Source organism: Cricetulus griseus, chromosome 2 (assembly GCF_003668045.3).
Source record: "Cricetulus griseus strain 17A/GY chromosome 2, alternate assembly CriGri-PICRH-1.0, whole genome shotgun sequence".
In the NCBI taxonomy this organism is placed as follows: Eukaryota; Metazoa; Chordata; class Mammalia; order Rodentia; family Cricetidae; genus Cricetulus; species Cricetulus griseus.
In genome coordinates this window covers 64,136,419-64,151,914 of record NC_048595.1, presented here as the reverse complement: position 1 = coordinate 64,151,914, position 15,496 = coordinate 64,136,419, and the positions used below count along the sequence as shown (strand labels likewise).

General features: G+C 40.3%; 1 protein-coding gene across 1 annotated transcript in view; it reads left to right on the top strand.

The window, feature by feature from the left end:
• The window catches only part of LOC100756343 (coiled-coil domain-containing protein 171), a 332,880-nt gene that overhangs the window by 187,160 nt on the left and 130,224 nt on the right, over nt 1-15,496 (top strand). Inside the window, exon 22 of the mRNA XM_035439823.1 lies at nt 14,654-14,799. Coding sequence (XP_035295714.1) covers nt 14,654-14,799 — 146 coding nt within the window. The remainder of the gene's footprint in view (nt 1-14,653; nt 14,800-15,496) is intronic.

The window sequence follows — 15,496 nt, the reverse complement described above, 5'->3', positions numbered from 1 at the left end:
GTTCCCTGGTAGAGTTTTTCGGGTCACTAATGTAGACTATCATGTCGTCTGCAAATAGTGAAAGTTTTACTTCATCCTTTCCAATTTGTATCCCTTTGATCCCCTTTTCTTGTCTTATTGCTATAGCCAGAACTTCAAGTACAATATTGAAGAGATATGGAGAGAGTGGACAGCCTTGTCTTGTTCCTGATTTTAGAGGAAACGCTTTGAGTTTCTCTCCATTTACTTTGATGTTGGCTATTGGTTTGGTATATATTGCCTTGATCATGTTTAGATATGTTCCTGTTATTCCTGTTCTCTCCAAGATCTTTATCATGAAGGGATGTTGGATTTTGTCAAAGGCTTTTTCAGCATCTAGTGAGATGATCATGTGGTTTTTCTTTTTAAGTTTGTTTATATAGTGGATTACATTGATGGATTTTCGTATGTTGAACCATCCTTGCATCCCTGGGATAAAGCCTACTTGATCATGGTGGATGATTTTTCTGATATGTTCTTGTATTCGGTTGGCCAATATTTTGTTGAGTATTTTAGCATCGATGTTCATGAGGGATATCGGTCTGTAGTTCTCTTTCTTAGTCATATCTTTGTGAGGCTTGGGTATCAAAGTGATTGTAGCCTCATAGAAAGAGTTTGGCAATATCCCATCTGCTTCTATTGTGTGGAACAGTTTGAGGAGTACTGGAATTAGCTCTTGTTTGAATTTCTGGTAGAATTCTGCAGTGAAGCCATCTGGCCCTGGGCTTTTTTTGGTTGGGAGGCTTTTGATTACTGCTTCTATCTCATTAGGGGTTATAGTTCGATTTAAACTGTCTATCTGATCTTGATTTAATTTTGGTAAGTGATATTTATCCAGAAAGTTGTCCATTTCCTTTAGGTTTTCCAATTTTGTGGAATACAGGTTTTCAAAGTATGACCTAAAGATTCTCTGGATTTCCTCAGTGTCCGTTGTTATGTCTCCCTTTTCATTTCTGATTTTGTTAATTAGCATGCTCTCTCTCTGCCTTTTGGTTAGTTTGGCTAGAGGCTTGTCTATCTTGTTGATCTTCTCAAAGAACCAACTCTTTGTTTCATTGATTCTTTGTACTGTTTTCCTAGTTTCTACTTTGTTGATTTCGGCTCTCAGGTTGATTATTTCCTGGCGTCTACTCCTCCTTGGTGAGTTTGCTTCCTCTTGCTCTAAAGCTTTCAGTTGTTCTGTCAATTCTCTAATGTGACTTTCCTCCAGTTTCTTCATGTGAGCACTTAGTGCTATGAACTTCCCTCTTAGCACTGCTTTCAGGGTGTCCCATAAGTTCGGGTATGTTGTGTCTACATTCTCATTAAATTCTAGAAAGTCTTTGATTTCTTTTTTTATTTCTTCCTCAACCCAGGAATGGTGCAATTGGGAGTTATTCATTTTCCACGTAAATGTAGGTTTTCTGCAATTCGTATTGCTGTTGAATTCTAGCTTTAATGCATGGTGGTCTGATAAGATACAGGGGGTTATTTCAATACTTTTGTACCTGTGGAGGTTTACTTTGCTGCCAACTATGTGGTCAATTTTTGAGAAGGTTCCATGTGGCGCTGAGAAGAAGGTATATTCTTTTGTGTTTGGATGGAATGTTCTATAGATATCTGTTAAACCCAGTTGTGTCATAACTTCTTTCAGATCCTTTGTTTCTTTGTTAAGTTTCTGTCTAGTAGTTCTGTCCAGTGGTATAAGGGGGGTGTTGAAGTCTCCTACTATAAGTGTGTGTGGTTTTATGTGTGGTTTGAGCTTTAGTAATGTTTCTTTTACAAAAGTGGATGCTTTTGTATTAGGGGCATAGATGTTCAGGATTGAGACTTCGTCTTGATGGACTTTTCCTGTGATGAGTATGAAATGCCCTTCTTTATCTCTTTTGATTGCTTTCAGTTTAAAGTCTAATTTGTTAGATATTAGTATTGCTACCCCAGCTTGTTTCTTGAGCCCATTTGATTGGAAAATCTTTTCCCATCCTTTTACTCTGAGGTATCGCCTGTCTTTGAATTTGAGGTGTGTTTCTTGTAAACAGCAGAAGGATGGATTCTGTCTTCGTATCCATTCTGTTAGCCTGTATCTTTTTATGGGTAAGTTAAGACCATTGACATTCAGGGATATTAACGTCCATTGTTCATTGGTTCTTCTTAGTTTTGGATTTATTGTTGGTGGTATCATTGCGTGTGGATTTTGCCCTTCTGTTTCTTTTTGTGTTTGGTGAAATTCGATTAACTACTGACAGTGTTTTTGTGAGTGTAGTTATGTTCGTTGGGTTGGAGTTTTCCTTCCAGAGCCTTCTGTAGTGCTGGATTTGTTGATATGTATTGTTTAAATCTGTTTTTGTCGTGGAATATCTTGTTTTCTCCATCTATAGTGATTGAAAGTTTTGCTGGGTACAGTAGTCTGGGTTGACATCCATGCTCCCTTAGTGCTTGTAGGGTATCTATCCAAGACCTTCTGGCTTTCAGAGTTTCCATTGAGAAGTCGGGTGTGATTCTGATTGGTTTGCCTTTATATGTTACTTGGCCTTTTTCCTTTGCTGCTCTTAATATTTTCTCTTTATTCTGTAGATTTGGTGTTTTGATTATTATGTGTCGGGGCGACTTCTTTTTGTGGTCCAGTCTGTTTGGTGTCCTGTAAGCTTCTTGTACTTTCATAGGCATATCCTTCTGTAGGTTGGGGAAGTTTTCTTCTATGATTTTGTTGAATATGTTTTCTGTACCTTTGAGCAGTATTTCTTCACCTTCTTCTACACCTATTATTCTTAGGTTTGGCCTTTTTACGGTGTCCCATATTTCCTGGATATTTTGTGTTAGGGTTTTGTTGGACTTGAGGTTCTCTTTGGTGGATGAATGTATATCCTCTAGCGAGTCTTCAGTGGCTGAGATTCTCTCTTCCATCTCTTGAATCCTGTTGGATACACTTACATCTTTAGTTCCTGATCGTTTATCCAACCTTTCCATTTCCAACATGGTCTCATTCTGTGTTTTCTTTATTGTGTGTATTTCAGCTTTCATGTTTTGAACTATTTCAAGAGCTTCCTTCACTTGCTTGGATGTTTTTTCTTGGCTTTCTTTGGATTCTTTAAGAGATTTATTTATTTCTTGAATTTTTTGGTTTGTCTTTTCCTCCAATTCATTTAATTTTTTGTTTGTTTTCTCTTCTATTTCTTTAAGGGATTTTCTTGTTTCCTCTTTAAAGGTCTCTATCAACTTGCTGAGATAATTTTTGAGGTCCATCTCATCTTCATGCTCTGTGTTGGGCTTTTCAGCTCTTGCCGGAGTGGAGTCCCTAGGTTCTGGTGGTGTCATGTTGGTCTTTGTGTTGTTGAGTGAAATCTTATTCTGTCTTCTCCCCATATCCTTTTAGTGGGTGCGGGTGGGTTCTCTCTATCTCCTCTTGTGGCCCAGTGGTGTGTGGGGGCTAGGAATTCGATGTCCACAACTCTAGATGATCTCGACGCTCCTGGTGGTCTCCTCGCTAGTTCCTAGTTTCTTGGTCGTTCGGCGGAATGGAAGAGTGGGGTGCTACCAGATTTGGGGCACAGGGAGCTCCTCCCTGCCTGGGCTTGTCTGGCCCAAGCCGGCAGGCTCAGGAGGGGGTGGTGGGATGGGGGTGGTGGGGTGTTCTGGCCTGGAGTCGGGAGCGGGCAGGAGCTCACTCACCTAGTTCCAGGTCAGTCTTCGGCGGCGGAATGTAAGAATGGAGTGCTAGCAGATTGGTGGGGCAGAGGGCTCCTCCCTCTCTGGGCGTGTCTGGCCCAAGCCGGCAGGCTCAGGAGGGGGTGGTGGGATGGGGGTGGTGGGGTGTTCTGGCCTGGAGTCGGGAGCGGGCAGGAGCTCACTCACCTAGTTCCAGGTCAGTCTTCGGCGGCGGAATGTAAGAATGGAGTGCTAGCAGATTGGTGGGGCAGAGGGCTCCTCCCTCTCTGGGCGTGTCTGGCCCAAGCCGGCAGGCTCAGGAGGGGGTGGTGGGATGGGGGTGGTGGGGTGTTCTGGTCTGGGGTCGGGAGCGGGCAGGAGCTCACTCACCTAGTTCCAGGTCAGTCTTCGGCGGCGGAATGTAAGAATGGAGTGCTAGCAGATTGGTGGGGCAGAGGGCTCCTCCCTCTCTGGGCGTGTCTGGCCCAAGCCGGCAGGCTCAGGAGGGGGTGGTGGGATGGGGGTGGTGGGGTGTTCTGGTCTGGGGTCGGGAGCGGGCAGGAGCTCACTCACCTAGTTCCAGGTCAGTCTTCGGCGGCGGAATGTAAGAATGGAGTGCTAGCAGATTGGTGGGGCAGAGGGCTCCTCCCTCTCTGGGCGTGTCTGGCCCAAGCCGGCAGGCTCAGGAGGGGGTGGTGGGATGGGGGTGGTGGGGTGTTCTGGCCTGGAGTCGGGAGCGGGCAGGAGCTCACTCACCTAGTTCCAGGTCAGTCTTCGGCGGCGGAATGTAAGAATGGAGTGCTAGCAGATTGGTGGGGCAGAGGGCTCCTCCCTCTCTGGGCGTGTCTGGCCCAAGCCGGCAGGCTCAGGAGGGGGTGGTGGGATGGGGGTGGTGGGGTGTTCTGGCCTGGAGTCGGGAGCGGGCAGGAGCTCACTCACCTAGTTCCAGGTCAGTCTGCGGCGGCGGAATGTAAGAATGGGGTGCTAGCAGATTGGTGGGGCAGGGGGCTCCTCCCTCTCTGGGCGTGTCTGGCCCAAGCCGGCAGGCTCAGGAGGGGGTGGTGGGATGGGGGTGGTGGGGTGTTCTGGCCTGGAGTCGGGAGCGGGCAGGAGCTCACTCACCTAGTTCCAGGTCAGTCTTCGGCGGCGGAATGTAAGAATGGAGTGCTAGCAGATTGGTGGGGCAGAGGGCTCCTCCCTCTCTGGGCGTGTCTGGCCCAAGCCGGCAGGCTCAGGAGGGGGTGGTGGGATGGGGGTGGTGGGGTGTTCTGGTCTGGGGTCGGGAGCGGGCAGGAGCTCACTCACCTAGTTCCAGGTCAGTCTTCGGCGGCGGAATCCAATTTACCAATTTTATTGCCATATTTTGCATATGTTTGTGCACGAGACAGAATGCTTTCTGAATGTATACAGGATATGGAATGTAGATAATTATTAGCTGCTTGAGTGTTGGTATCTGAACTCTGATCATTCCAAAAAGAAGATGTGCTGAGCCACCATGTTTTAGTTTTCTTGCTGGAGTCTTCTCAAAACACAAGATACAAAACCATTTGCCGGGGAGGGGAGATATACAGAAGAGTGCAAGAGACCAAAGTACCTGTCTGAGTTTTTTTTTTTTTTTTTTTTTTTTTTTTTTGTCAACTTGACACAAGCTAGAGTCATTCATGAAGAGGAACCCTAATGGAGAAAATGCCTTCATCAGATTGCCTGTAGACATGTCTGTAGGGCAATTTCTTAATGATTAGTGTGGGAGGGCCCAGGCTGTTGTAGGTGGTGCCAACCCTGGTCTGGTGGTTCTGGTGTGTGTACGAAAGCAGGCTCCCCAAGCCTTGAGGAGCAAGCCATGGATAGTGTTGTTATTTTACACATCAATCCCAGTTTCCTCCCCCATTAACTCCCCCCATCCAACCCCCCTTTTGCTCCCCAGGGAGGGTGATCCATGGGGGATCATCAGAGGTTGTCATATTATTTGGGGCAGGGCCTAGGCCCTCCGAAGGGGAATTTTCATTGCTCATTTGCTCTGTTTTTTTTTTTTTTTTTTTTTTTTTTTTGTTGATATAACATATGGACTGTTTATAAAAATACTTCTACAAGGCATTGCTTTCTTCTAATATTATTCAACTGTGTCAATAAAGTAGCTATTTCAAAGCTTAAGTTTTAGGTCAGGGGCTAGAGAGATGGCTCTGTGGTTAAGAGCACTATGCTCTTGCAGAAGACATAAATTTAGTTCTTAGCACCACTGTTTGGGATGCTCACAACAGCCTAACTCCAGCTCCAGGGGATCTAGTGCCTTCTTCTGCCTTCTGTAAGCCCATGTAAGATATACATATATGCACATGATTATTTGAGTTTATATATATCTGAATGTACTCATGTAAATAATAAAGTAGAAATAACCTAGAAACTGAGTTGCTACATGCAGATTTAGATTTATTTATTTTAAAATTTTTTATTTTATTTAATTAACATGTTTTTCATTTATTTTACGGGCTCTCTTCCCTTTCCTTCCCCCAGCTCCCATCTACCCCTCCCCCATCCACTCTTCCATTTCCATTTAGAAAGGGGCAGGTCTCCCATGGGCTTGAGCCAAGCATGGCCCATCAAGTTGAGGTAGGATCAAGCTCCTCCCTTTGCATCAAGGCTGGGTAAGGTAATCTAGCACGGGGAACAGATTTCTCAAAGCCAGCTAGCTGAGTGCGAGGTCCTGATCTCACTGCTAGATGCCTTACAAACAGACCATGCTCCACAACTGTCACACACATGCAGAGGGCCTAGGTTGGTCCCATGCAGGGTCCCTAACTGTTGGTCCAAAGTCCATGAGCTCTCATGAGCTCAGGTCATCTGTCTCTGTGGGTTCCCCATCAAGACCCCCCTGGCTCAAACAATCCCTCCTCCCAGTCTTCAACAAGAGTCCTGGAGCTCAACCTAGTGCTTGCCTGTGGATCTCTGTATCTGCTTCCATCAGTTACTGAGTAGAGTATCTCTGATGACAATTAGGGTGGTTACAGGAGATGGCCAGATGGCACCCTCTCCACTATTGCTAAGAGTCTTAGCTGGAGTCATCCTTGTGGATTCCTGGGAGTTTCCCTGGCACCAGGTTTCTCTCTAACCCTGAAATAGTGCCCCCCTCATCAAGACATCTTTTTTCTTACTCTCCCCCTATGTCTGGCCTGCAGCCTGCCTTCCATGCCCAATCTGTCCTACCCACTCCCTCAAGTTCTCCACTGGCCACCTTTGCCCCTAGTTTACCCAGGAGATCTCTTATTTCCCCTTCCCAGGGAAATCCATGCATCCCTCTTTGGGCCCTCTTTGTTATCTAGCCTCTCTGGGGCTGTGGATTATAGTCTGGTTATCATGTACTTTATTCCTAACATCCACTTGTGAGTGAGTACATACCATGTTTGTCTTTCTGGGTCTGGGTTCCCTCATCAGAATGATTTTTTCTAGTTCTATCCATCCACTTGCCTGCAAAATTCATGAGGTCATTGGTTTTGTTTTGTTTTGTTTTGTTTTTTTTCAGCTGAGTAATACTCCCTTGTGTAAATGTACCACATTTTCCTTATCCATTCTTCAGTTGAGGGGCATCTAGGTTGTTTCCAGGTTCTGGGTGTTACAAATAATGCTGCTATGAACATCATTGAGCAAGTCTCCTTGTGGTGTGATGTAAGCTTTAGTAATGTTTCTTTTTCAAATGTGGGTACCCTTGTGTTTGGGGCATAATGCTCAGAATTGAGATTTCATCTTGATGGATTTTTCCTGTGATGAATATCAAATGTCTTTATCCATCTCTTTTGATTAATTTTAGTTTCAAGTCTATTATTTTGTTAGATATTAGGATAGCTTTATCAGCTTGTTTCTTTCCACCCCTTTACTCAGAGGTAATGTCTGTCTTTGAAGTTGAGGTGTGTTTCATGTATGCATCGGAGTATGTGTTTCCCTTCTTTGGGTTTTACTGGTGTGAGATTATCTATTGTCTGTGTTTTCATGGGTGCAGCTAATTTCCTTTGGTTGGAGTTTTCCTTCTAGTACTTTCTGAAGGGCTGGGTTTGTGGATAGGTATTGTTTAGATCTGATTTTTTCATGGAATATCTTGTTTTGCCCATCTGTGATGATTGAATGTTTTGCTGGGCTTGTACCTATGGTCTCTTAGTGTCTGCAAAACGTCTGTCCAGGACATTATGGCTTTTAGAGTCTCTATTGAGAAGTCAGATGTAATTCTGATAGATCTGCCTTTATGTATTACTTGGCCTTTTTTCCTTTTCAGCTCTTTATATGCTTTCTTTATTCTATATGTTTAGTGTTTTGGTTATTATTGTGGCAAGGGGACTTTATTTGGTGGTCTGTAAGCTTCTTTTACCTTCGTAGGCATGTCCTTCTTTAGGTTGGGAAGTTTCCTCCTTTGATTTGGTTGAGTATATTTTCTGTGCCTTTGAGCTGGAATTCTTCTTCTTCTATCCCTATTCTTAGGTTTGGCCTTTTCATGGTGTCCCAGATTTCCTGGATGTTTTGTGTTAATTTTTGGATTTAACATTTTCTTTGACTGATGAATCTATTTCTTCTATTGTATCTTCAATGCCTAAGATTCTCTCTTCCATCTCTTGTATTCTGTTTGTTATGCTTGCATTTGTAGTTGCTGTTAGTTTACCCAGATTTTAATGTCCAGAATTCCCTCATTTTTTGTTTTCTATATTGCTTCTTTTTCAATTTTTAAGTCTTGAACAGTTTCTTCACCAGTTTGATTGACTTTTCTTTTCTCCCCCCCTTTTTTAGCTTTCTTTAAGGGATTTATTGATTTCTTCCAATTTTTTGTCTTTTCCCTAATTTCTTTAAGTGAAATTTTCATTTCCTCTTTAAGGGCCTCTATCATCTTCATAAAGTTATTTTTAAGGTTGTTTTCTTCTGCTTCATCTCTGTTGGGATGTTCAGGTCTTACTGTTGTAGGACCACTGGGTTCTGGTGGTACCACATTGCCCTTTATGCTGTTGGCATTTACCCATTTGTTCTTCCAAATGGTGTAGGTGGTACTTGTGCCTTTAGGGTCTTCTGATGATGCCAGAGAGGGCTGTCTGTAGGGAGGATTCTGGGGAAGGTGTGGTTTGGAGGCAGAGTGGGTCTTTTCTTTCATCTGGTGTAGGTGGTGCTTGAGCCTGTAGGGACTGCTGCTGGCTGCTGCTAAGATCTGTTCTTCCAACTGGTGTGGCTGGTGCTTGTGCCTATAAGGTCTGCTGATGTTGTGGGAGAGGGCTGTCCACAGGTAGAATGCTGGGGTAAGTGGGTCTGGGTGGCAGAGTGGGTCTTGTGGAGCACAGAGTACAGTGGTGGCAGCGGTGGTGGTGCAGCCTGCTGACAGGTCTCTCACCTGCTGGCCGGCTGCTGGGGTCAGCTTAGATTTATTTAAAGAAGACTCTAATGACATAAGATCTAGAAACATAATTATTGTATTATTTTTAGGATGTATTTAGTCCCTTCTGGTTATAGGATAGTTTCATATATGTTGTCTTGCTAGACTCATGAGTTCTGACAGGTACTGCCATCTACTCCATACTGAAAATGGAGTTTTCAACTTCATTTCATAAGTATGTTGTCTACCTTCCATGTGAAGTTAATAGTAGAAAATGATAAAAATAATGCCCTCAGGAAAGCTACCTTAAAATCGCATAACATAATTGTCAATTCTATAAGATAAAGTTATAAAGAAAGAAAAACACATAAGTTAATTCATTCCATTGTTATTTGTTATAAATTACCTATCACTCAGCTCACAGATTGTTGACTTAATTGTAGACTGTAGTGAGTTTTATCCCTGTTTGTCCTGCAGTGAACTTAATGTTTGTATCATTTAAACATTGAACCTTCTGTGAGCTTGCAATTTGATTTCCCATTAGCCATTCAAATTAATTCTTGATTAATATAATTTTTTAGTTGTCACATTCTAACTGACTTAAGATGGCATTATTTCCTTTTCTAGGCTATATTTGGGCTATATTTGACTCAGTTTACTGTTAGCCAGGACAGCCAGGAGTGTTTGTTCAGAAGTCACAGTTGGGTAGCAGTAGATGTATTATTGTAATCTCTCTTGTCATTACTGTTTGCAGTGCTGGGGATCAAACCCTAACCCTGTGCATGAAGGGCTACTGAGCCAAGTCTCAGGGCTGCAAACTTAGTTTTAAAGATTGTTACATTTTACTTTCCCTCAGAAACTAGTTTAAAGGCTCTTTTCTTGCTTTCACTTTGAATGACTGACTTTTTATACCATATTGAATAGCCATTAGCTTTTAGTCTGGAGGAATGTGGATCCAAAGATAGTCCCCATTAGACGAAAGAAAATCTATAAAGGCTGTATCTCCTGGGGCTTAGTTTTCCTAGTGGCCTAATGGTCTAAAGCATGAGAATGTACCCTCATGAGAAAAAAAAACCCTGTAGGTCAGTCCCTTGGCATGCAGAAATATTCCTTAGAGAGATGTGTTCGCCATACAGATAACTTTAATTAAAAACTCTGATTCAGGGAATTCATTTTATGAAAATTTTTGTTGTTGTTTTATTAATTTTTTTTGAGACAGGGTTTCTTTGTGTGACTCTGGCTGTCCTGAAACTCACTCTGTAGACCAGGCTGCCCTTGAATTTAAAGATCTGTCTGCCTCTGCCTCCTGAGTGCTGGGATTAAAGGTGTGTGCCACCATTTCCTGACTGAATTTTTAAATTTTAAAATCACTTACCAAAATTATAAACCTTATATATTTTTTGTGTAGCTTTGAATTAGAGTTTGCTGAAATAATTAGACATACTGTATTTAAACCATCATTTAACAAGGATTTTCTTAAAAGAAAGAATATAAAAAAGACTTATATTTGTGATGCCTGCAAAACTCTGTAAACATGCCAAACCCCCATAAATTATATAAAGAATAATTGAGTGGCACATGAATTATATTTCAATATATCTCTTTTCACTACACAAAATGTGTCATTAGGGTAAAGCAATATAATTTTAATTTATAGTGATAATTAAAGAAATTATTGGCATTAATAAATATTTAAAGATTTAGAAATACAAAATTATAAATGGCTTAAAATAATTTGTGTTTTTATTCAGCAGTAACATTTTATTACAGAAACTTCAGAAACCATAAGTATTTTAAGAACATGTGGGGTATTTAATATCCCAGCCATATATTTATCCATAAGCTCTCCTGTATTATCTATTTTCTTTGTGTCTATACTGAGCTTTGCTAGCTCTTATTACTGGTAAATTACTTCTTGTGATCAATTAAGGGAACCAGTCATGTAAAAGTACCTTTTTGTAGTAGTGAGATCTGCTTTTCTCCTCTTGGATCATGAGAGGTATACATGAAGGTGAGTAGTCACTGAAAAGAAATAGCATAATGATATGTGGTAGATGGGATGTAATTTAAAAAGTTTGCTTTCAAGCATTTTTGGATTTATAATGAAAGGTGGAGTCTTTGATGAAAATATTGACACATGAGTTCTTGGGTCAGCAGAATATCTTTACCTTTTCAAAGTCTCTCATTATAATATGTAGCATTAACTTTCTAACAGCTCAAATTGTTCCCCGCACCATTTAAAGATAAGTTCAGTATCAGGCTTTGAGTTTTCTTTTCTTTTCTTCCTTTCCTTTTCTTTTTTTGTAAATATTAAGACCTGAGTACAAAATGAGGGCTGTACTGTGGATTAAGTGAAGCATCTCAAGGCTGTGCCGTTCTGATAACTGAACCTGGAGTGACCTTTCTCAGACACAATTACAGAGCTGTATGTTTTCCCTTTAATTTCATCAGGGGTTTAATTAGTATACAAATAAAACTTCCCTTATCTTCCTTTCTACCTAATTGGCTTGTCTTCGCTTATATATGAAGTATGTGAAAGTGGGCTGTAATTAGGGTGACCGTGTTAACCTTTTTTCCTCAAATGTACTGTTGCCTAAAGGCCTCAAGGCCTAAAAACAGTGCTTTGGATTATTGCTTTGCAATCACTATGGCTGTCCCATAGGTTTTCTCATGAGCAGAAGGGCTTTGGGTGCTGCAGGTTCCCACTGCTTAACAGGATCTTCATTCTTCTCCCCACTAAATGTTTATTGATTATCTCGCTGTTCCAGGCTCAGCCTCCAACAACTTAATATCAGGTGACAGTCAGGAGAGTTCTCCAAGTAATTAGAGTTGAGCATTGGGGGAACAATTAGGAGCAGAGTTATTAAACTTGATTTATCCTATTCTCTCCTGAACAGTTTCTTGGATATCAGAACATCACACTTTCACAATCTACCCTGGTTGAGAAATTAGTGGCTAACCTGCTGCTTATCATTGTTGCCTTGCTGCCCAGAGGCACACCCTCTTGGTTTCAGTCATTCAGCTGGAAATATTAGAGTCCATAAAATTTATTGTGGGTTTTAATTAGGTGAATCTGAATTAGAGAAGAGAAAAGCACAACCTAAAAATTTACAAGTAGGGTGTATATTTTATAAGTGAAATAGATTTATATGTAAGTGTATGGTATATATAAAATTAGTTTTATATATTAACCAAACCTTAGAATTTTTAAAAGAACCACAATTTTTGATCAGAAAGGTTAATATTAAGAAGACATATTTTTGATCCACTTTTTATGATTTTGTGTTTTACAACATTTGCATAAACTTTAGGGCCCACTGATATTTATTGATTCCTTGGTTAGGTCCCCTAACTCTTTAAAATGAGAATTCTATGCCTAAAAGTAAAACAACAGTGTTCTATTTAAAAAAAAAAAAAACTGTTTTATGTTTTTATTTTCACACTCAAGGGTCTATGTAATTTTGTGTTTCTTTTCCATATCCCTGTGATGGTATAAGCTTTAGAGGGGTCTGGTGGCCTGTCATAGCCCTTGAGAGATGAACTTGAAGGGACAGCCATGAGACAGTTTGGCTATATGAAAGCACTGTCTTCTGTGAATGTATAATACATATTGCTGAATGGAGCATTGTGGTTTGAAAATGAAGCAAATAATCGAGCTCAGATTGGACAAGCAAGGCTGGAAACAGTATGCTGAAGCCCCGGCAGCCCCTTCACAAGTGGGCACTCTAGTCTTACGACTTACTGAGCAAGGCAGTTGTAATGGATTAGCACACAGTTATCATTTCCCTTGGAAGGAGAGTTAAAGCTTTATGCTAACGTGGCAGAAAAGTAGCCTTTTAAAAAATTGCTTGGGATATATCAGAAATACTAAGTTTAAACCAAATAGGTTTTGTTTTTTTAAACAAAGAATCTCTTGTTAGTTCAAGGCCTTCAAGTATCTTAACAAAATTACCAGAACTGGAATGGTTTAAAAAACCTGTTCTTTGTCGTCTTTAAACATTGTTTAAAGTATTTTCTTGGTGAAGTATTCTTTTCTCAAATATTTAAGATAAATTAAAGATAAAGGCACAGCTTCTATAGTAACATCTGATGTTTCAATACATGTATACATTATATAATGCTTAAATCAGATCAAACACAATTGTCTTCTAAGTACTTATCATTTCTTTGTAGGGAAAATATTCCACTTATTTTTAGCTTTTAAAAAATGCGCTTTATTGCTGTTACTTATGATCACCTTACTGCACCATAACCCGCTGGAACTCTTTCCACTTCATTGTCATGCAGGATCCATTGATCATCTTTGGAGTGTTCTTAAATGTGTATTATTATTATTATAGTTGGAAAATCAATTTAAGTAGCTAATGAGTCACCGTTGCTGTCTTACTACTTATATTTCACTGCTTGTATACATGAGTAGTAGGTACTTGACTGGAAGTGGATTACTGAATTTAAAAGCTTGCAGCATTTTTAAACACCTGATTTGAGTGGATTGCTTTAAATTCCCTATCATTTGGAATGAAGTGCTTTAGCTCACATCAGTGCCTTATGTTTATACTATCATTGTGACTACATCAAGAAGGGAGTTTCAAACATGATATTGCATGTATTGCTTTTTTTGTGGGGGTGTGAAACAGAGCTGTGGATATTCATTTGTGGCTGAACTAGCCAAAGGAATAAAGCAGAAGTGTGTGCATTCAGTTGTTTGGCTGACTGTTCAACAAATTTAATTGTAAAAACTGTTCAACAGGCTTATTTTAGAAATTTTAGAAGGTAAGAGATGAGCATTGTTTTGGTGTTCAGGGGATCATTTGATTCTTATACTATTTTGCAACCTAGAATTTTAAACATGGTCTAGAAAATACTCCTTAAAATGGTTTCTGATTCTAATACTTTCTCCCCTAACCTTTCAAAAAACCTGTGTAATTTGCATGCTGGAATTCCTGTGCTAAGTTTGTATTTAGAGGACTGTGAATCTACAGTTTGCATTTCTGTGATTAGGAGACATTTATAAATCCTAAATCACTATGAACGCCAGTATTAAGTGTCTCATTAGTTAAAACATGCTGATCATACTTATGTAGTTATCCTTGATGTGGAAGTTATTTGTTAGGAAGCAGGTAAAAATTATTTCCAAGTCCCATTTGTCTACTGAAATGTGTAGAACAATCTGTCAGAGACAGAGTTATAAAAACGTGAGCCCACCGTTTATGAACAAATGAGCCCACTGTTTCCTCTGGCGTTCTGGTTCCTTTCCTTCAACCACGCAATCTTGGGGGCATCTGATAGCTCTTAGTTATGTCTAGAATTAAATAGAACCTAACCTTCTTGCCCTTTGTCCCATAAATCCTTTATTTTTCATCATTAAAAGCAAGCACATATGGCTTGAGATTTCTGCAATAAGAAATTTTTAGTAATAATACAGTTTGTTTTACTTTGCATAATATAAGAAGAGTTGCGTTTTGTAGCCAAATATTTCTCAAACTGGTATAGTTCTTATTTCTAATTAACACGTATGTAAAAATTTTGCAGAAAATTTGTTAAACCTTGATGTGTGATGACCCAGCTCTCCTTCTCAGTCAGGCTGTGTTCTTCTCTGTCTAATAGCCGATGGCATAAATTGAAGTTAATTATCAGGACTGACAAGTAACTCTGTTTTCTGTCTGCTCGCAGAGTCTCTCCGAGGCAAAGATGGAGCTGAGAAGGAAAGATCAATCTCTTCGTCAGCTCAATAGACATCTTACCCAGCTGGAGCAGGACAAGCGTCGACTGGAGGAGAACATCCACGATGCCGAGAGTGCCCTCCGCATGGCAGCCAAGTGAGCATCAGGACCGTGGGGAGATCACTTAAAACAGACAAAAGATCAATTCTTACTTTCATGCTCTGGGTTTTAGCCCTGGATAATACAGTGCTAGAAAACAAAAGTGCAGCTGTCTGTCTTTGAAATTCTCTGATATACCCTCCAAAAGAAAACTCTTAACACACTAAGTGTATATTTTATAGAGAAGCCTCAGAAAGCATAAGCTTCTACATAGCCTCAAATTATGCAGGGCTGGTGCTCGGTGTTGGCATCACATATTTGAAATCAGTTTCCATTAATGCAGAATATAAATTGTGTATTAAAGTTTCACATAGTTATGTTATTTGTTTATATTTTTATATTATGTATTCCTTATCACCTATCACCTTCTGTTCCACTGGCTGTACCCCTGATTTTGCTTTGTAGTGTCTGTTAATATTACAAGTAATATTTCCATAAGGAGACGTTGCTGAACAACCAACACATGTATCATAGTCTCAAAATACAGTGAAAATAGGTTGATCATGGGAATCCATTTACACTTATATATATGCTATAGTATATTTAATAGAAAGTACCATCTCAATGTGAATGTAGAGAATGTTTTTCCTTTTACCATGTAACAAATGGTCATACATCCATTTTGAAGTTCAACAGTTTTCTTGAGCTTTTAATTTGTTCCCTATAACAAGGTTTATGGACTACCTTAAGCCAT